Source organism: Episyrphus balteatus, chromosome 1 (assembly GCF_945859705.1).
Source record: "Episyrphus balteatus chromosome 1, idEpiBalt1.1, whole genome shotgun sequence".
NCBI classification, from domain to species: Eukaryota; Metazoa; Arthropoda; class Insecta; order Diptera; family Syrphidae; genus Episyrphus; species Episyrphus balteatus.
The window spans coordinates 87,026,803-87,049,235 of record NC_079134.1 but is presented as its reverse complement, the minus strand read 5'-3'; the positions used below and the strand labels follow the sequence as shown (position 1 = coordinate 87,049,235).

At 33.9% G+C, this 22,433-nt stretch overlaps 1 protein-coding gene across 1 annotated transcript; it reads left to right on the top strand.

Annotated features, from left to right (window-relative positions):
* Nucleotides 1-2,824: 2,824 nt before the first annotated feature.
* On the top strand, nt 2,825-8,308 carry LOC129908026 (uncharacterized). Its single transcript, XM_055984407.1, has 2 exons — nt 2,825-3,994; nt 4,241-8,308. The coding sequence occupies exons 1-2, from the start codon at nt 2,825-2,827 to the stop codon at nt 8,306-8,308; spliced, it is 5,238 nt and encodes a 1,745-aa protein (XP_055840382.1).
* Nucleotides 8,309-22,433: the final 14,125 nt, after the last annotated feature.

The window sequence follows — 22,433 nt, the reverse complement described above, 5'->3', positions numbered from 1 at the left end:
TTAATCTACTACTATCATCTCCTCATGCTCTTCTTCCCGAGTGGATACGATTTGTATTGAATTCGTTGAAAGTGCGTCCCATTGAAAATCGCTAGTAGTAGTTTGCCACCTCCCAAAGGAACATGGCTTATAATAGAAAATGCAAAAAGTGGGTCACGGAATTTCCGTTTGTCTGTCTGTCTGTCTACAGCTAAACGGATCTACCCATTAACATGAACTTGGTATGAAGCATTTTTTGGAGACTCTCCAGAAGGGTTTTTAGAAGTATTTTTTTTTTACCAAAAATAACAATACTTGTTATATACCACTTTCGCAAATGTTTAATTTTCTCGAAAACGGTACCAGTGATTTTGTTTAAAAAAATTATATCACAGTTTTTGGGCAATCATGGAAATTTTTAAAAATTATTATTAGGTAACCTAGCGTAGAACCGTGCCAAACTAAAACTACCAATTCAATTTCAACGAATTTTTTTATACAAAAGCATTTATATATTTTAAATATAAAACAGAAAGAAAATTTGGAAAAATAATAGAAATCAAATCGAATAGGTACTTGTTTTGGAGCTATCACGAATTTTGTTTTGTTCCTTTAACTTTTTGGGCTAGTGTATAAAAACAACTCAGGTTAAAAGCTAATGCTCGGTTAAATTGTATGGTTATGAAACTCAACTATTAAATTTAGCCGAGCGTTAGCCTTGTACCTGAGTATTAAATTGTTTATTGGTAGGGTGAAATATTTATAATTCAGTTCAATATTTAAGTCAACCTTAAATTTGATTATTGGTAAGGCCCGTAGAAAATAATAATGATAAGTTTTGGTGAATAAAACTTCTTATTCAGAATTTCTTGGCGCAAACGATAACTTCCATCCTCGTCAAATGTATTTGTCATGAAACAAAGTTATCAGATGTAGGTTAGAATCTTTATTCGCAGTATCTCTACCGTTAAAAAATTTCAATTTCCCCTCCTTGGAATCAAAAATAAACAAAAAGTTTGAGCCAAATCGACTTATTGGTTTGAGCTCTTACCTGATTATAGAAAATTCCAATTGTTTTCTCATCGGCTGTTTTGGTCGTAATGGTGTTTTAATGAAACAACAATTTCATTAGTTTCCCGACGTTTCGATGGTGATTGCCATCCTCTTCAGGGGATCTTTTATTTACAAAATATATAAATTGAACAATTATAAACATTGGAACAAATATGGTGAAACAAAGTGATTGAACTTACAATTTTTAACAATTATTTGAAGTTAGGTAAACATAGCAAAAATAACATACATTTAGTTGAATAGGTTAAACTGTAAACATATTTAAATTTTATAATATTATTTGATATTATTTAAGTTGATTTTAATAAAATTACTTTTTTAAAAGATTTATTTGTTTTATTTAATTTACACTTCGAAATGAAGCTTAGTCCGGCTTTTTCTCTTTCACAAGTGAGCAGTAAACGGATGAAATGTTTTGGGTATCTTGCTTGCGGTTCATGTTGTTTTTGTTGTTAATTATATGGAGCGTTTCCAAAGTGTACCGCTTCGAAGTATATCTTTCCGTTTCCAAGATTTCAACCCCGTCAAAATCTGGTTTATGTCCGCATTCGACACTGTGACACGCTAGTGCTGTCTTGCCGGTGCTTTTTTGGTTGATGTCTGATTTGTGGTTGGAGATTCGTTGACGAAGAAGTTGTTTTGTGGTGCCGACGTAACATTGGTTGCAATTTTCTTCTGCCTTTTTAAAATATGTAAAATCCGCACTACAATGCTGCACTACACAAAATTTCATAATGGAGAGCCTCCACAAGACATTTCTTGTTAAGACACGTCAACATGACAAAAACTATGTCCTGTGGAGGCGGCCTGTAAGCGATTTAATCTTCTCATTCACTCCCATATAATTTTTTTCTTTAAATAACACTGCACAACAAAATTAAACTTTTTGGATGATGATGATGAATAAACTAAACAATACTTTTACAAAAGTTTTTGATGTGCTGAACTCGAATCTGAATTCAGAAATATTCTGAATTCAGATTGCTGAAGATATGCTGCCATGAAAGGGATTTTTTTCGTACTTTTTGTGAAGGTTTGTATAAGAATTGTGTACGAAAGTACAAAAGTAGCAAATAATAGTACTAAATTATACATTGGGCAATGCTTATAAATTACATTTCACAATTGAGCTACTTTTTTTAAAGCTAATAAATTGATGATTTGACTGTACGAATCGGCTGTACCATAGGTCTTATGACAAAAATAAAATATTATAACGATTTATACTTTCAAACTAAGTGGTTGCGTTTTATTTCGGATTATTTAATCAAACTTTTTTTAATATAAAATTTAAGCAATTATTCAAGAGTGATAAAAAACATTGGTCCTTCGAGCCTTAAAAAGAACTTAAAACAATTAAATAATTTAAATTAACATTTTAAATAAACAATTTTACGTGTATAGTGTGTTGTTAAAAAAAAAAAAAAAAAAACTTTTTTATATAGACCCTATCGGTAGTGCTTTATAAATATTCTTTCAAACATTTTATCAAAATATAATTAAATTTAATTCAAAACTACAATTAAACTTAAATAAACGCGATTAAAATTAAATTTCGTGAATACCTCGTCGGTTCTACTACAAACGTCAGCGGAGTCCTAGTAGCAGCAGCACCAGCAGCAGCAGTAGCAGCAGGCAAGCAGCAGCAGTAGCAGCAGTAGCAGCAGGCAAGCAGTAGCAGCAGCAGGCAAGCAGTAAGTCGTTGTTTGTGTTGTAAACTTGTCTATTCATCGTTTTTTTTTATTGTTTCTGTAATAAAAATATATTTAATATGACTGAAGCAAGTGGTTATAAATATGGGGAGTTACAGAAAGGAATTCTCACCAAGATAAGTAAGGATCTTTTGAATTTCAAAAAAGCCCCTAAAGAGCGCAAGACTGCAGCATACTCCTCAGTTCGCCTTGCTAAGCTCGAGGCTGATATGGCTACGTCCAAAGTCTACCACGAAGCAATCATCGGTGGGGGCAAGTTGGAGGAAAGTTTGAAAAAAGAAGAGTTGCTAGTGGTGTACGACCAAATCTATGAAATTTATTTAGAGTATGAGGCAGAAATGGTTGAGGCATTGGAAAAGGCGAAGTCGGTAGCTTCAAATGAGGCAAAAACGATGGCTCCGACAAACTTTTCAGGGGCTTCATCATCACATACAGCTATTCGCTTACCAAGAATAGATTTGTCTAAATTTGATGGGTCGTATGTAGCTTGGCGAGCTTTTCACGACCGTTTTCAGTCCCTTGTCCACAATAACCATACGATAGATGATATTGACAAGCTACATTTTTTGCAATCTTGCTTGGTTGGGGATGCTCATCGTTTTTTGCAAAATCTGTCGGTGGAGGCTGCAAGCTATGATAAAGCTTGGAAGCTTCTGGAGGAGAGGTATGACCATAAACGCATTCTGGTGCACATCCAGATGCAAGCACTTTTTGGTCAACACTCCTTGCCTCGGGAAACTGCTTCGGGTATAAGGGACTTCTTATATACCACCAGAGAGTGTGTCCATGCTCTTGAGAACATGAAAGTGCCAGTGTCTTCATGGGACATCGTGCTGATATGGTTTCTTCTGCAAAAGTTGCCAAGCTCTACTCAAAAACTGTGGGAAGAGAAGTTGGGTAATAATAAAGAGCTACCAACATTTCAAGAATTTACCGACTTTTTGGAGATTAGATTCCGCACACTTGAGGTCATGGTCCAACATGAATCCGGAACGAGTCGAAGCAAGGACGAGTCTACCACCAACACCAAACGTTTCCAACCTCCCAAAACGAAAGCTTTTCATGTCAAGCAAACGGCCAAGCAGTCATCCAAATTAGCACCGAAGACATCACCTGCGGAACGTCTTGTATGCAAACTGTGCAATCAGGGTCAGCATTCGTTGTGGCGGTGCCAGCAGTTCCTGAACACGGACTACTCAGGACGAAGAGATGTCATTCATAGACTAAAGGTTTGTGAAAACTGCCTTTCATATGGACATATGATCAAGGACTGCTATAGTTTCAGCTGCTGTCATTTCTGCCAACAAAGACACCACTCACTTCTGCATTACAACTCGTTACAACAACAACAACACACGCAACAACAACAACAAACGCAACAACAACAACACATGCAACAACAACAACACACGCAACAACAACAACAACCACAACAACTACAACGACAACATTACCAACACCAACAACATAATAAGGCTGGCACATCAGGAGCTGCTGCGACAGTAGCTGCGACAGCTGGAACAGCTTCTCAGCCAAGAGCTACCGGTTCCAACACATTCCAGGCTTCTGTCAACACATACTCACCTGAGTTCCAGCCAACGGAAGAACTCCAATCAACAACTTTTAATTACCACACGTCGCATGGTCAAGTGCAAACTCACCAGGTGCTTTGGGCGACAGCAGTTGTGAAGGCCCGAGATGCAGGCGGCAGAACTCGCCTCTTACGTGCTCTGATTGACACCGGCTCAGAAACTTCATTCATCACGGAATCCGCTGCACAACTGCTGAAGCTGGAAAAGCGGCGTACCTTTGTCGAGGTGTCTGGGTTAGGGTTGGTCAGCAGTGGCAAAACGCAATTTTCCGTCGATTTGAATCTTGCATCCCGCCATTCGACATTCGAAATCGCCATACAGGCATATATATTCAAGTCGCTGACTGGCCATCTCCCGACCCAACGAGTGATACCCGGCAAATGGAACCACCTAAAGGAGCTCTCATTAGCCGATCCCTATTTCTTTGAGCCCGCTCCCATCGACTTACTCTTAGGAAGCGATGTATGTGCCCAAATATTCCTTCCGGAAATTCAAAGACCTCTGGACGGTAACGGACCCATAACGCAAAATACGCATTTCGGGTGGATCGTATTAGGGAAAGTTCCAGTGGAAAATCCACGGCAAGTTCGAAGCTTCGTTCAAACTCACGAGCTATGCATGCAAGTGGAAAAGTTTTTTATAATGGAAGAAATGCCGTTTTCAAAATATGAAACTCTGGAGAATATTGCTTGTGAAGAACATTTTGCCGAACACACCATACGTCTCCCAGATGGACGTTTCCAGGTAGAACTGCCGTTCAAAGATGGAGGTCATCCAGTAATGGGTTTTAGCCGACAAAACGCTTTTCGGCGATCCTTAGCTCTGGAGAAGAAACTTACTGCAGACCCGAAACTAGTCGCCGACTACAAGAAATGCATGAAAGAATATGTCGACCTCAATCATATGGAAGAGATAGCAGAAAACGATGCGGTTTTGGCAACACCGTACCACTATTTTCTTCCACATCATGCAGTTTTTAAGGATGCTAGCTCCACAACCAAGCTGAGGGTAGTGTTTGACGCAGCTTCACGAGCTTCGGATGGGAAATCCCTCAACGACCGTTTACTTGTGGGTCCAAAATTGCAGACGAGCATCATCGATCTCGTTCTAAGATGGCGGACTCACCGAATCACCTTTACGGCCGACATCGAGAAGATGTACCGGCAAATTTTGGTTAGTTTCCCAGACCGATATTATCAGCTTGTGATGTGGAGAGAGCACAAAACAGCACCTTTAAAAATATTCAAAATGAATACCGTCACTTTTGGCACCGCGAGTGCACCATATCTTGCCATCAAGATTTTAAAGAAGGTAGCTGATGACGAGCAACACAACTTCCCGGAGGGGGCGAAGGTTGTCCGTGAGGACATGTATGTTGATGATCTGATTAGTGGTGCAGATTCAATTGAAGAGGCGCGGAAAAAACGCGATGAAGCAAGGCAACTTTTGGCAACAGCGGAGTTCAACTTGCGAAAATGGACAAGCAATGTGAGAGATCTCGTCGAAGACGTTCCTGCCCATGACCGAGAGCTAGATTTTGAGCTTCCGATTAACTTGTCCAACCACGTGAAAACCCTAGGCATCAAATGGTTCCCCATGGACGATTGCTTTTCTTACCAGAATCTTCAACCATCAGCAGAAGTCACCACCAAACGATCGATTTTGTCAACCATCGCCAAGTTATTCGACCCACTTGGATGGATTTCACCATGTATTATCACGGCAAAAATTATGATGCAGAGACTCTGGGAGCTTGGTTGTGACTGGGATGAACCTGTTCCATCAACATTGAAAAATGAGTGGGAAGCTTTTCAACGAGAACTTCCTCTCATAGAAAAGCTACGAATTCCAAGATGGATACACATGAGTCCAACAAACAAAGCTATCGAGCTTCATGGCTTTTGTGATGCGTCGATGAAGGCGTACGGAGCAGCTGTTTATGTTCGTGTCTTGGATAGCGAAGGTAAAATCCATACCAATCTGCTTTTGGCAAAAACAAAAGTAGCACCCAGCCAACGAACTATAACTCTTCCTCGCCTTGAACTTTGTGGCGCAGTTTTAGTAGCACAATTGTTGCAGTACACCAAGGAGGTTTTAGACATGCCCGATATAAAGATGTACGCGTGGACAGATTCCACTATTGCTCTGGCCTGGATACGAGCTATTCCTGCGAAGTGGACCACTTACGTTTCCAACCGTGTATCGGAAATTCAGCGGCTTACTGGTATCGATTGCTGGGGACATGTTGCAACGCATCATAACCCAGCCGATGTGGCGTCCAGAGGTGTATTTCCATCGGAAATTCAAGGGTTGGACAATTGGTGGTTTGGTCCTGAATTTCTGCGTTCTCAATGGAATTTCGAGTCTCCAACTCAGCCTGCCGAGGTTGATCCTGAAGAAGAACGTCGATCCATCAAGGTCCTTGCCACTCACTTAATAGATAGCGATAACGTGCTCCAGGCTATCCTCAATTCTTCGAGTCTTCTCAAGGTCGTACGAGTCATTGCTACTTCGGTTCGATTTATCATAAAATGTCGACCTAAGTTATACGGCATTATCACCGGCCCATTACAAGCATGGGAATTAGATTTGACTCACTTATTAATTATTAAAGCGGCACAAAAAGAAATGTTCGAGAATGAAATCGAACAAATCAAGCAAAAACAAATTCCTAAACACTTACGTGCTTTGAATCCATTCATCGATATTGATGGGATTCTCCGAGTAGGAGGGCGTTTAGAAAACTCTCTTCTACCTTACAATGCACAGCATCCAATACTTCTACAAAACAACCACCATTTAACAAGGTTGGTGGTTCGAGATGCTCACAAAAATACTTTTCATGGCGGTATGCAGCAAATGATAAGCTTTATTCGACAAAAATATTGGATCGGCCAAATAAGACGAAGCGTGAAACACCAACTGCATAGGTGCATCTCCTGCTACAGACAAAAGGCAGCCGAAATGCAACAACTAATGGGAAATTTACCTTCAGCCCGAGTTCGTATGTCCCGACCATTCAGCAACACTGGTGTCGACTATGCGGGGCCTATTGAAATAAAATCTTGGAAGGCTCGCGGTGCTAAGATACTCAAAGGTTATTTCGCCATTTTCATTTGCTTGGCAACCAAAGCCATCCATTTGGAAGTGGTGTCAGACTTAACCACCCAAGCGTTTTTGGCAGCCTTCCGGCGTTTTATTGCCAGAAGAGGAAATTGCTCGCATATTTATAGCGATTGCGGAACAAATTTTGTCGGTGCCAACAATGAACTTGCTAAGATGCTTAAGGAAGCGAAACATGATTGGGAACAAATCGCCGAAACCCTTGCAAATCATGGTACTAATTGGCATTTTATTCCTCCTGCTTCCCCTCACTTCGGTGGCTTATGGGAAGCTGGAGTGAAATCGGTCAAATACCATCTAAAACGCGTTGTCGGAACTGAGCGGCTAACTTTCGAGGAGCTCGCGACGCTTCTAGCTCAAATAGAAGCGTGTCTGAATTCGAGACCCCTATGCCCGCTCTCTGATAGCCTCGACGATTTAAATGCGCTCACCCCTGCGCATTTCCTAGTTGGTGAATCGCTACACGCAATTCCACAAGCGGACATAAGAAGCGATGTTACACATCTCGACCGATGGAAACGAATTCAAAAGATAACTGAAGAATTCTGGCAAAAATGGAACTCGGAGTACCTGTCTAGGCTACAACAACGTCCAAAATGGACTCAAGTAAAGGAAATGCCAAAGATAGGAGACTTGGTTCTTCTCAAAGATGAGCGTCTTCCATCAACGTATTGGAATCTTGCGCGAATTGAAGGCACACATTGTGGATCGGACCGACTTGTTCGCGTTGTCACCGTAAAAACAAAATCCGGACAAATAAAACGGCCGATTGCAAAGATTTGTATGCTACCGTCCAATAAAACAACAGAGCAAGCTGCAATTATTTAAATAATTACCACCAATCAACAAACAAAACGATCAACATTCGAATAAAACATCAGAGCAAGCTGCGATTATTTAAATAATCACCATCAATCAACATTCAAATGAAATATCATTAATTCATCAAATATTTCAATCAAAACTCAATAAAATCATTCATCAAAACCTAACATTTCAATAAAAAACCTAATAAAAAATCATCATTTTTATTAAAATCAACAATGAAAACAAATAAATTTCATTTCAATCATCTTTATTTAAAAATTTAACACAACATAAAATTATTGAAAATAAATTTTATTTCCAAAATATTATTAAACTTCAACAAATCATGTAAAATTTCGTTAACTTTTTAAATTTTAATAATTAAATAAACTCTGCAACAACGCAAGCCTTTAATTTACATTTCATGTAAAATTATTAAATTTAAAACCACGAAAATACACAACAAAATTTATTAAATTACGCTCCAAACTGAGCAAAAACATCATCCACATAGTTGTCAACAGCTTGAAGCACAGCAAACGTCAAAGCTAAACGACAAAAATAAAAATTTCAAACAAAATAATAATATTTTAAATAAATTTATTCATCATTTTATTAACATAAAACAAAATACAATAAAATTAATTAAATTCATTTTAATATTAAAATCACTGTAATTTTCACAACACAACAAAATGGATTAATAAATTTATGAAATTATAATTCAAAAAAATCCTATCAAGAATTTAATTAATACACTTTTAATTCAATTCACATTTCATCATATTCAATAAGCATAATCGAAATCAATTTAATTCAATTTTCATTTAAATTAAGGGGTAATATCACCTTGTAAACCACGAAATCGAGCGTCATTTTCATTAGCGTATAAAACAAAGAAGAAATATTATTTTCTTTTGGTGTTTGTTTAGTTTAATTAAGTATATTAATAGGTAACCGAATAGGCTAATGTTAAAATTTTTAATGATGTGAAATTTTTTAAATGGCGGTGTAGTCCAGGATGATAGTAAAATCCTGTGCTCCCATCGGGCGACCAACTAACTCATACAGTTTTTAACCGATTGGGCTGAAATTTTGTGTGGAGCTTAAAAATACTATTCTCTAGTGAAGTACGTTGGATTTTTTTGAAATATTGAAATTTAACGATTTTATGGTCTTTTTTCAACGAATTTTGTTTTTTGGAATGAAATAATTTTTTTCAAACTAATGCCATTTCTTTAAAAATTAATATTTCAAAAAAATCCTACGTTTTTCACTAGAGAATAGTATTTTTAAGCTCCACACAAAATTTCAGCCCAATCGGTTAAAAACTGTATGAGTTAGTTGGTCGCCCGATGGGAGCACAGGATTTTACTATCATCCTGGACTACACCGCCATTTAAAAAATTTCACATCATTAAAAAATTTTACATTAGCCTATTCTGTTACCTATTAATATACTTAATTAAACTAAACAAACACCAAAAGAAAATAATATTTCTTCTTTGTTTTATACGGTGATGAATATGCCGCTCGATTTCATGGTTTACAAGGTGATATTACCCCTTAAACAAATTCATCATTAATTTAAATCGAAAAGAAATCAAAATCAAAATTTAAAAAAATTAAAATCAACCACTTATCAACAAATCAAATCAATTAATTCGTCGAAACAAATTCACGAAATCAAAACAAACATTGAAATGTCAAATTTATTAAATTCACAAAGTTTGTTAATTCACCACACTTTAATCAAAATATTACACTCAACTCAAAGCTTTAATTTAATCACTCGAACAACTCCATAAACTTCGCGAAAACATGTAAAATGAAAGTTGAAAGCTTTGCAACAAAAGCTTCACCCCACTGTATATTCGGTACATATTTTTATATACATATACATATATGAAAATGAATATATAAGAAATGATCACGCCATATATTTAAAAGGTATATACGCGCTAATCATAATCATGAAAATTAATATTTTTATTTTTTTTAATCTTTAATTAATTGAAAATTATACACACACACTACATGCACACATCGCGTAAAACCAAAAATAATTCGCGCGCGTTCATTTTTCCGAATAAAATTTAAATTAAAATAAACCAATTAATCCACCGATTCATCAATCAACAAACAACAAACACTTACCTGCACAATGATTATCCAATAATAATAATTAATAAATTAATATTTCACATCACAATTCACAATAAAAAACAAAAAAAATACACTAATTAAACGAATAAAACCGCACAACGCACAACCGAATATATCACCGCACCGAACTAAATTAATAAAAAACCAAACTGATGCACAAGCCAAGCAAAATCAAACACGAGAGTAAACTACATAACTGCAAATATTGCAGCGGTATATGTTGTTTCTATATCGTAGTACACAAACACATTTTTTTGTCTCGTGTTGATATTGTTTTTATATGTTGTTGTAAATATTTCATTAATCTCTCTCTCTTTTCATGTAATGAGACAAATGAATGGGATAAAACCAGCTGTTATCCGTCAACAACATGGGTCGGCAATACAGTGCCTGAAAAGTGATGCCAAAGACAGCGTTTTTATACATCATTTTTGAATGGCGTTTAGACGGAGCGATTTTTTACTCATCCAATCTAATATGTGAGATCGTCATTTTACATCAATTTGAGGCGGGAGAATGTACGAAAGTACAAAAGTAGCAAATAATAGTACTAAATTATACATTGGGCAATGCTTATAAATTACATTCCACAATTGAGCTACTTTTTTTTAAAGCTAATAAATTGATGATTTGACTGTACGAATCGGCTGTACCATAGGTCTTATGACAAAAATAAAATATTATAACGATTTATACTTTCAAACTAAGTGGTTGCGTTATATTTCGAAATATTTTTTCGTCTTTAAAACCCTGTTTTTTTCGTCTTTAAAACCCTGTTTAAATCTTTGCAATGTCTTTTTTATAATCCGAGATATTTCAATTCGGAGTTACGTTTGAAATAACGTAATTGATAAAATAAGCCAAAACACGCGTACCTAAACTAAAGATAGAAAATACATACAAAGAAATATACTTCTTATATAAACCGTTAAAAATGATGTTGAAATAAGGTAACTCACATCATAGCATAACCTCAAAAACAGCCAAAAAACGTTTTTTTCGCACATTCTAAAGGATATATTTCAAGAACTGAGAATGAATATTTCTGACTTCATAGTCAACTTTTGTTGACCAGGGCCCTATTGGACCAACCACTTTGCACTTTGCATTTTGCAACTTTGCAAAACAATAGGGGTATTCACGATCTGGTGCAACAGGCCTAGTAAAAACGTAAAATTTTATTTTATTACAATAGATCGTGAACGCCCCTTTTCTTATTTATAGTAAATATTGAAGCATGAATGAAATCCATGAGGTTTTTTTTAACAGGGTTGTTCCTCCACTGTTGCTTCTTCTTTTTTTCCATTTTTTATAATTTAATTCTTTGTTTTGTTCGGGTTAATTAATTTTCAAAAATTATTTTACATCAAAAGAAACTAAATTACGGGACATGAATACCGCAACCATAATAAACAGAATAAAAAAAAAACTGTTTATCATGGGCGGCGCGACGGTGAGCTGCCATCTGTCAAAAATAATTTTACTCTATAGTATTTTTATTTTGCAATAGGTCTAGTCTAGGGTACAGCAAAAGTGCAAGACTGTTGTAAAATTTTAATCCGTATATTTTGTTGTTGTAGTGTTGTAAGATTTTACACTTTTGCAATGATACAAGACCAGTTGCATCGGATCGTGAATACCCCTAATACTTTTCTGCAAAGTAAAAGTGCAAAGTGTTGCACCAAAAATTAAAAGTTCCCCACTTTGCACTTTACAATTTTTGATGTTTTCTTGCAAAGCCAAAAGTGCGGGCGTTGCACCAACTAAAAATGGAACTTTGCGTAATTTGAAAATTTGCAAAGTAAAGCAATAATTAGTTTCAACTTTTTTTCGTTGTTAAAAAAGGTTGAAATCTTCTTTTTTTTACTGAACCTTCCGATAACAACACACTTTTTGGCTGTCCAAAATTAAATTTAAAAAAAAAATACTTTTAGGTATAATAAAAATTATATATTTGATCATAACAAAAAAAAAAAAACAATAATTGTATCTAAAAAAAAAACAAAGAAAGAAAAATCAAGCTTGTTGTCATCGGAAGGTTAAGCAACGATATCTTATGAAAGTACTTTACTCTATCATTCGTTATTTTGTTGGTTATAGTTATTTAGGCTGTTGCTTTATTGTAATTTCAAGAAGAAACTAATAGAATTTTTAATATCAATATAATTTCATTATTTATTATTTTAATTTTAAATCGCAATCATTCTTTGAATGACGGATAATTTTGAATAAGGTTGGCAATTCTAGAGGAGGCTATGTGGCCATGAAGCAGAGGGCAGAGATGCGTTCTTTATTTTACCATAGTTAACTTATGTTTATAATATTATCGAACTAAATGGTCTATTGTTTAGTTACAATTTCTAACTATTTGAAATGGTTCCTAAACTCCTTTTGAAGTGTCAAATAGTCACGAATCGTAACTTTTTCCAACTCACTTCATGATATGAGTTTAGTGAGTTGTTGATTTAAGAAATAAGATGTTTGGTTTTCAAGACAATTCAAACATTTGTAATACTTTTATTAATCAGCGGAAAAATAAAGTTAAAATGGAATTTTGGAAATGATGAGAGAAAATTTATTTTTAATAAAAACATGATTTTCGGTTATAATAAAGGAATTGGAATTATTCTTAAAATAAAACTCCTTTGGCAGTTTATCATTATCTAACAACAAATCATTCCTAAATGATTTGTAAAAAGAACACAACAAATTCTATTAATGCCACTTCAACTTCTTTTCACATAGTAACCATAGTTAAATATTCCCAATAGTTAATTATTCCTAATTTCAAAATTCATTCTTAACACAGAGTCTCCACTGGGCATGAACGATGCCCTGTTCATGAACATGTCTAGAAAAAATCCAATGGAGGCAGAAAAATCCATGCCCACACCGACATCTTGTCGAAGAATCTCGTTTTTTGAACATGACATGAGCGTTGTTCAAATCATGGGCATGATTCTGACGTTTCGTGTACGTGTAAGGTTTTTTCTTGAATGTAGAAGTAATACGAGTCATTTTACCTCTACATTCAAGAGAAAACCTTACATGTACACGAAAGATAAAATGAGACGACATGACATAATTTGCCCAGCGAAAAAAATTGTTCTGTTTGTGGATTGGATTGCGGTTGTGTTGTTGGGCAGCTGTATGCTCAGTGGAGACTCTGTGTAACATCGCTCACGTACCTATTACTATACTCTATCTTCAAAAAGTCATTCAAAGCGATTCATTTGAAATTATCATTTAATATACCCTAACTTTACACGAGAAGTGGCCATCCGCAAACGAAATTTTGTCTTTGCATATTATTGCAAAACTTTGCAGAATTTGATATGGAAAGTGCAAAGTTTTTTTGGTTGGTGCAACGAAATCGAAGAATTCTCTGCAAATTGGCAAAACTTTGCACTTTTCAGAAAAGTACTTTGTGCTTTGCAAATTGGTGGTTGGTGCAACAAAATTTGCAAAGAAGGAATTTTTGTTTTACTTTTCAAAAAAATAATTTTCTCTTTGCAAATTGGAGTTTGGTGCAACAGAATTTGCAAAGTTAAAGGGCAAATTTGCAAAATGGAAAGTGCAAAGTGGTTGGTGCAATAGGGCCCTTTTAATTTTAACTTTGCAGAAAAGTATTGTTTTGCAAAGTTGCAAAATGCAAAGTGGTTGGTGCAATAGGGCCCAGATCTATCAGGCAAAAAACGTGTTTTTCCATTTTCTAATGGCAATATTTCAAAAACTAGAGCTGATAAAATATTTCTGACCACGTATTCGAGTTCAGCACACAAAAAAACCCTTGGAAAAGTATTGTATTCATTGACATCATTTGATTTATGAATTAAAAAAAAAAAAAGTTTTGAAAAAATTTTTTATTTTTTATATTTAAAAAAAGAGAAAACGGCAACATAGGCAATTTTTAACCCATAACAATGCAAACAAATCTAAATTTCTAGAATTAAAAAAAAATCGCTAAATTGTTAAATAAATTGCTCGAAATTGTTTATATTGTCCTTATGCTGGTAGTAAATAATAACAAGTAATAAACCAGCACAGTGTTATTATATTGTTGAGGAGTTCTTAGGAGGCTGATTTTTTTGATTCAAATATTCCTTATTAGTAATTTTTTAATACGTTTGGTAAATGTAACTTAACTCTAGTCTTTCTTTAGGAAGAACGCTCCGTTCTTCAGTAAGATCTTTTATATGTTTTTAAAAGATTATTATGCCGAATTTCTGTTGATTTGATTGATAATATCAATCAAATCATTTATGATGATCTCATCTTAAATTATTTTTAAATCTATTATATTTTCTAAATTTATTTAAATTTTATAATATTATTTGATATTATTTAAGTTGATTTTAATAAAATTACTTTTTTAAAAGATTTATTTGTTTTATTTAATTTACACTTCGAAATGAAGCTTAGTCCGGCTTTTTCTCTTTCACAAGTGAGCAGTAAACGGATGAAATGTTTTGGGTATCTTGCTTGCGGTTCATGTTGTTTTTGTTGTTAATTATATGGAGCGTTTCCAAAGTGTACCGCTTCGAAGTATATCTTTCCGTTTCCAAGATTTCAACCCCGTCAAAATCTGGTTTATGTCCGCATTCGACACTGTGACACGCTAGTGCTGTCTTGCCGGTGCTTTTTTGGTTGATGTCTGATTTGTGGTTGGAGATTCGTTGACGAAGAAGTTGTTTTGTGGTGCCGACGTAACATTGGTTGCAATTTTCTTCTGCCTTTTTAAAATATGTAAGATCCGCACTACAATGCTGCACTACACAAAATTTCATAATGGAGAGCCTCCACAAGACATTTCTTGTTAAGACACGTCAACATGACAAAAACTATGTCCTGTGGAGGCGGCCTGTAAGCGATTTAATCTTCTCATTCACTCCCATATAATTTTTTTCTTTAAATAGCACTGCACAACAAAATTAAACTTTTTGGATGATGATGATGAATAAACTAAACAATACTTTTACAAAAGTTTTTGATGTGCTGAACTCGAATCTGAATTCAGAAATATTCTGAATTCAGATTGCTGAAGATATGCTGCAATGAAAGGGATTTTTTTCGTACTTTTTGTGAAGGTTTGTATAAGAATTGTTTTTCGTCTTTAAAACCCTGTTTAAATCTTTGCAATGTCATTTTTATAATCCGAGATATTTCAATTCGGAGTTACGTTTGAAATAACGTAATTGATAAAATAAGCCAAAACACGCGTACCTAAACTAAAGATAGAAAATACATACAAAGAAATATACTTCTTATATAAACCGTTAAAAATGATGTTGAAAAAAGGTAACTCACATCATAGCATAACCTCAAAAACAGCCAAAAAACGTTTTTTTTCGCACATTCTAAAGGATATATTTCAAGAACTGAGAATGAATATTTCTGACTTCATAGTCAACTTTTGTTGACCAGGGCCCTATTGGACCAACCACTTTGCACTTTGCATTTTGCAACTTTGCAAAACAATAGGGGTATTCACGATCTGGTGCAACAGGCCTAGTAAAAACGTAAAATTTTATTTTATTACAATAGATCGTGAACGCCCCTTTTCTTATTTATAGTAAATATTGAAGCATGAATGAAATCCATGATGTTTTTTTTTAACAGGGTTGTTCCCCCACTGTTGCTTCTTCTTTTTTTCCATTTTTTATAATTTAATTCTTTGTTTTGTTCGGGTTAATTAATTTTCACAAATTATTTTACATCAAAAGAAACTAAATTACGGGACATGAATACCGCGACCATAATAAACAGAATAAAAAAAAAAAACTGTTTATCATGGGCGGCGCGACGGTGAGCTGCCATCTGTCAAAAATAATTTTACTCTATTGTATTTTTATTTTGCAATAGGTCTAGTCTAGGGTACAGCAAAAGTGCAAGACTGTTGTAAAATTTTAATCCGTATATTTTGTTGTTGTAGTGTTGTAAGATTTTACACTTTTGCAATGATACAAGACCAGTTGCATCGGATCGTGAATACCCCTAATACTTTTCTGCAAAGTAAAAGTGCAAAGTGTTGCACCAAAAATTAAAAGTTCCCCACTTTGCACTTTGCAATTTTTGATGTTTTCTTGCAAAGCCAAAAGTGCGGGCGTTGCACCAACTAAAAATGGAACTTTGAGTAATTTGAAAATTTGCAAAGTAAAGCAATAATTAGTTTCAACTTTTTTTCGTTGTTAAAAAAGGTTGAAATCTTCTTTTTTTTACTGAACCTTCCGATTACAACACACTTTTTGGCTGTCCAAAATTAAATTTAAAAAAAAAAATACTTTTAGGTATAATAAAAATTATATATTTGATCATAACAAAAAAAAAAAAAAAACAATAATTGTATCTAAAAAAAAACAAAGAAAGAAAAATCAAGCCTGTTGTCATCGGAAGGTTAAGCAACGATATCTTATGAAAGTACTTTACTCTATCATTTGTTATTTTGTTGGTTATAGTTATTTAGGCTGTTGCTTTATTGTAATTTGTTTAAAGAAGAAACTAATAGAATTTTTAATATCAATATAATTTCATTATTTATTATTTTAACTTTAAATCGCAATCATTCTTTGAATGACGGATAATTTTGAATAAGGTTGGCAATTCTAGGGGAGGCTATGTGGCCATGAAGCAGAGGGCAGAGATGCGTTCTTTATTTTACCATAGTTAACTTATGTTTATAATATTATCGAACTAAATGGTCTATTGTTTAGTTACAATTTCTAACTATTTGAAATGGTTCCTAAACTCCTTTTGAAGTGTCAAATAGTCACGAATCGTAACTTTTTCCAACTCACTTCATGATATGAGTTTAGTGAGTTGTTGATTTAAGAAATAAGATGTTTGGTTTTCAAGACAATTCAAACATTTGTAATACTTTTATTAATCAGCGGAAAAATAAAGTTAAAATGGAATTTTGGAAATGATGAGAGAAAATTTATTTTTAATAAAAACATGATTTTCGGTTATAATAAAGGAATTGGAATTATTCTAAAAATAAAACTCCTTTGACAGTTTATCATTATCTAACAACAAATCATTCCTAAATGATTTGTAAAAAGAACACAACAAATTCTATTAATGCCACTTCAACTTCTTTTCACATAGTAACCATAGTTAAATATTCCCAATAGTTAATTATTCCTAATTTCAAAATTCATTCTTAACACAGAGTCTCCACTGGGCATGAACGATGCCCTGTTCATGAACATGTCTAGAAAAAATCCAATGGAGGCAGAAAAATCCATGCCCACACCGACATCTTGTCGAAGAATCTCGTTTTTTGAACATGACATGAGCGTTGTTCAAATCATGGGCATGATTCTGACGTTTCGTGTACGTGTAAGGTTTTTTCTTGAATGTAGAAGTAATACGAGTCATTTTACCTCTACATTCAAGAGAAAACCTTACATGTACACGAAAGATAAAATGAGACGACATGACATAATTTGCCCAGCGAAAAAAATTGTTCTGTTTGTGGATTGGATTGCGGTTGTGTTGTTGGGCAGCTGTATGCTCAGTGGAGACTCTGTGTAACATCGCTCACGTACCTATTACTATACTCTATCTTCAAAAAGTCATTCAAAGCGATTCATTTGAAATTATCATTTAATATACCCTAACTTTACACGAGAAGTGGCCATCCGCAAACGAAATTTTGTCTTTGCATATTATTGCAAAACTTTGCAGAATTTGATATGGAAAGTGCAAAGTTTTTTTGGTTGGTGCAACGAAATCGAAGAATTCTCTGCAAATTGGCAAAACTTTGCACTTTTCAGAAAAGTACTTTGTGCTTTGCAAATTGGTGGTTGGTGCAACAAAATTTGCAAAGAAGGAATTTTTGTTTTACTTTTCAAAAAAATAATTTTCTCTTTGCAAATTGGAGTTTGGTGCAACAGAATTTGCAAAGTTAAAGGGCAAATTTGCAAAATGGAAAGTGCAAAGTGGTTGGTGCAATAGGGCCCTTTTAATTTTAACTTTGCAGAAAAGTATTGTTTTGCAAAGTTGCAAAATGCAAAGTGGTTGGTGCAATAGGGCCCAGATCTATCAGGCAAAAAACGTGTTTTTCCATTTTCTAATGGCAATATTTCAAAAACTAGAGCTGATAAAATATTTCTGACCACGTATTCGAGTTCAGCACACAAAAAAACCCTTGGAAAAGTATTGTATTCATTGACATCATTTGATTTATGAATTAAAAAAAAAAAAAGTTTTGAAAAAATTTTTTATTTTTTATATTTAAAAAAAGAGAAAACGGCAACATAGGCAATTTTTAACCCATAACAATGCAAACAAATCTAAATTTCTAGAATTAAAAAAAAATCGCTAAATTGTTAAATAAATTGCTCGAAATTGTTTATATTGTCCTTATGCTGGTAGTAAATAATAACAAGTAATAAACCAGCACAGTGTTATTATATTGTTGAGGAGTTCTTAGGAGGCTGATTTTTTTGATTCAAATATTCCTTATTAGTAATTTTTTAATACGTTTGGTAAATGTAACTTAACTCTAGTCTTTCTTTAGGAAGAACGCTCCGTTCTTCAGTAAGATCTTTTATATGTTTTTAAAAGATTATTATGCCGAATTTCTGTTGATTTGATTGATAATATCAATCAAATCATTTATGATGATCTCATCTTAAATTATTTTTAAATCTATTATATTTTCTAAATTTATTTAAATTTTATAATATTATTTGATATTATTTAAGTTGATTTTAATAAAATTACTTTTTTAAAAGATTTATTTGTTTTATTTAATTTACACTTCGAAATGAAGCTTAGTCCGGCTTTTTCTCTTTCACAAGTGAGCAGTAAACGGATGAAATGTTTTGGGTATCTTGCTTGCGGTTCATGTTGTTTTTGTTGTTAATTATATGGAGCGTTTCCAAAGTGTACCGCTTCGAAGTATATCTTTCCGTTTCCAAGATTTCAACCCCGTCAAAATCTGGTTTATGTCCGCATTCGACACTGTGACACGCTAGTGCTGTCTTGCCGGTGCTTTTTTGGTTGATGTCTGATTTGTGGTTGGAGATTCGTTGACGAAGAAGTTGTTTTGTGGTGCCGACGTAACATTGGTTGCAATTTTCTTCTGCCTTTTTAAAATATGTAAGATCCGCACTACAATGCTGCACTACACAAAATTTCATAATGGAGAGCCTCCACAAGACATTTCTTGTTAAGACACGTCAACATGACAAAAACTATGTCCTGTGGAGGCGGCCTGTAAGCGATTTAATCTTCTCATTCACTCCCATATAATTTTTTTCTTTAAATAGCACTGCACAACAAAATTAAACTTTTTGGATGATGATGATGAATAAACTAAACAATACTTTTACAAAAGTTTTTGATGTGCTGAACTCGAATCTGAATTCAGAAATATTCTGAATTCAGATTGCTGAAGATATGCTGCAATGAAAGGGATTTTTTTCGTACTTTTTGTGAAGGTTTGTATAAGAATTGTTTTTCGTCTTTAAAACCCTGTTTAAATCTTTGCAATGTCATTTTTATAATCCGAGATATTTCAATTCGGAGTTACGTTTGAAATAACGTAATTGATAAAATAAGCCAAAACACGCGTACCTAAACTAAAGATAGAAAATACATACAAAGAAATATACTTCTTATATAAACCGTTAAAAATGATGTTGAAAAAAGGTAACTCACATCATAGCATAACCTCAAAAACAGCCAAAAAACGTTTTTTTTCGCACATTCTAAAGGATATATTTCAAGAACTGAGAATGAATATTTCTGACTTCATAGTCAACTTTTGTTGACCAGGGCCCTATTGGACCAACCACTTTGCACTTTGCATTTTGCAACTTTGCAAAACAATAGGGGTATTCACGATCTGGTGCAACAGGCCTAGTAAAAACGTAAAATTTTATTTTATTACAATAGATCGTGAACGCCCCTTTTCTTATTTATAGTAAATATTGAAGCATGAATGAAATCCATGATGTTTTTTTTTAACAGGGTTGTTCCCCCACTGTTGCTTCTTCTTTTTTTCCATTTTTTATAATTTAATTCTTTGTTTTGTTCGGGTTAATTAATTTTCACAAATTATTTTACATCAAAAGAAACTAAATTACGGGACATGAATACCGCGACCATAATAAACAGAATAAAAAAAAAAAACTGTTTATCATGGGCGGCGCGACGGTGAGCTGCCATCTGTCAAAAATAATTTTACTCTATTGTATTTTTATTTTGCAATAGGTCTAGTCTAGGGTACAGCAAAAGTGCAAGACTGTTGTAAAATTTTAATCCGTATATTTTGTTGTTGTAGTGTTGTAAGATTTTACACTTTTGCAATGATACAAGACCAGTTGCATCGGATCGTGAATACCCCTAATACTTTTCTGCAAAGTAAAAGTGCAAAGTGTTGCACCAAAAATTAAAAGTTCCCCACTTTGCACTTTGCAATTTTTGATGTTTTCTTGCAAAGCCAAAAGTGCGGGCGTTGCACCAACTAAAAATGGAACTTTGAGTAATTTGAAAATTTGCAAAGTAAAGCAATAATTAGTTTCAACTTTTTTTCGTTGTTAAAAAAGGTTGAAATCTTCTTTTTTTTACTGAACCTTCCGATTACAACACACTTTTTGGCTGTCCAAAATTAAATTTAAAAAAAAAAATACTTTTAGGTATAATAAAAATTATATATTTGATCATAACAAAAAAAAAAAAAAACAATAATTGTATCTAAAAAAAAACAAAGAAAGAAAAATCAAGCCTGTTGTCATCGGAAGGTTAAGCAACGATATCTTATGAAAGTACTTTACTCTATCATTTGTTATTTTGTTGGTTATAGTTATTTAGGCTGTTGCTTTATTGTAATTTGTTTAAAGAAGAAACTAATAGAATTTTTAATATCAATATAATTTCATTATTTATTATTTTAACTTTAAATCGCAATCATTCTTTGAATGACGGATAATTTTGAATAAGGTTGGCAATTCTAGGGGAGGCTATGTGGCCATGAAGCAGAGGGCAGAGATGCGTTCTTTATTTTACCATAGTTAACTTATGTTTATAATATTATCGAACTAAATGGTCTATTGTTTAGTTACAATTTCTAACTATTTGAAATGGTTCCTAAACTCCTTTTGAAGTGTCAAATAGTCACGAATCGTAACTTTTTCCAACTCACTTCATGATATGAGTTTAGTGAGTTGTTGATTTAAGAAATAAGATGTTTGGTTTTCAAGACAATTCAAACATTTGTAATACTTTTATTAATCAGCGGAAAAATAAAGTTAAAATGGAATTTTGGAAATGATGAGAGAAAATTTATTTTTAATAAAAACATGATTTTCGGTTATAATAAAGGAATTGGAATTATTCTAAAAATAAAACTCCTTTGACAGTTTATCATTATCTAACAACAAATCATTCCTAAATGATTTGTAAAAAGAACACAACAAATTCTATTAATGCCACTTCAACTTCTTTTCACATAGTAACCATAGTTAAATATTCCCAATAGTTAATTATTCCTAATTTCAAAATTCATTCTTAACACAGAGTCTCCACTGGGCATGAACGATGCCCTGTTCATGAACATGTCTAGAAAAAATCCAATGGAGGCAGAAAAATCCATGCCCACACCGACATCTTGTCGAAGAATCTCGTTTTTTGAACATGACATGAGCGTTGTTCAAATCATGGGCATGATTCTGACGTTTCGTGTACGTGTAAGGTTTTTTCTTGAATGTAGAAGTAATACGAGTCATTTTACCTCTACATTCAAGAGAAAACCTTACATGTACACGAAAGATAAAATGAGACGACATGACATAATTTGCCCAGCGAAAAAAATTGTTCTGTTTGTGGATTGGATTGCGGTTGTGTTGTTGGGCAGCTGTATGCTCAGTGGAGACTCTGTGTAACATCGCTCACGTACCTATTACTATACTCTATCTTCAAAAAGTCATTCAAAGCGATTCATTTGAAATTATCATTTAATATACCCGAACTT

Bases quoted from the DNA above. Each gene is read 5' to 3' on its own strand.
- LOC129908026 (XM_055984407.1), top strand. From the start codon at position 2,825: ATGACTGAAGCAAGTGGTTATAAATATGGGGAGTTACAGAAAGGAATT. The intron at 3,995-4,240 runs GTTTGTGAAAAC...CAACATAATAAG, and splicing joins ATGTCATTCATAGACTAAAG to GCTGGCACATCAGGAGCTGC.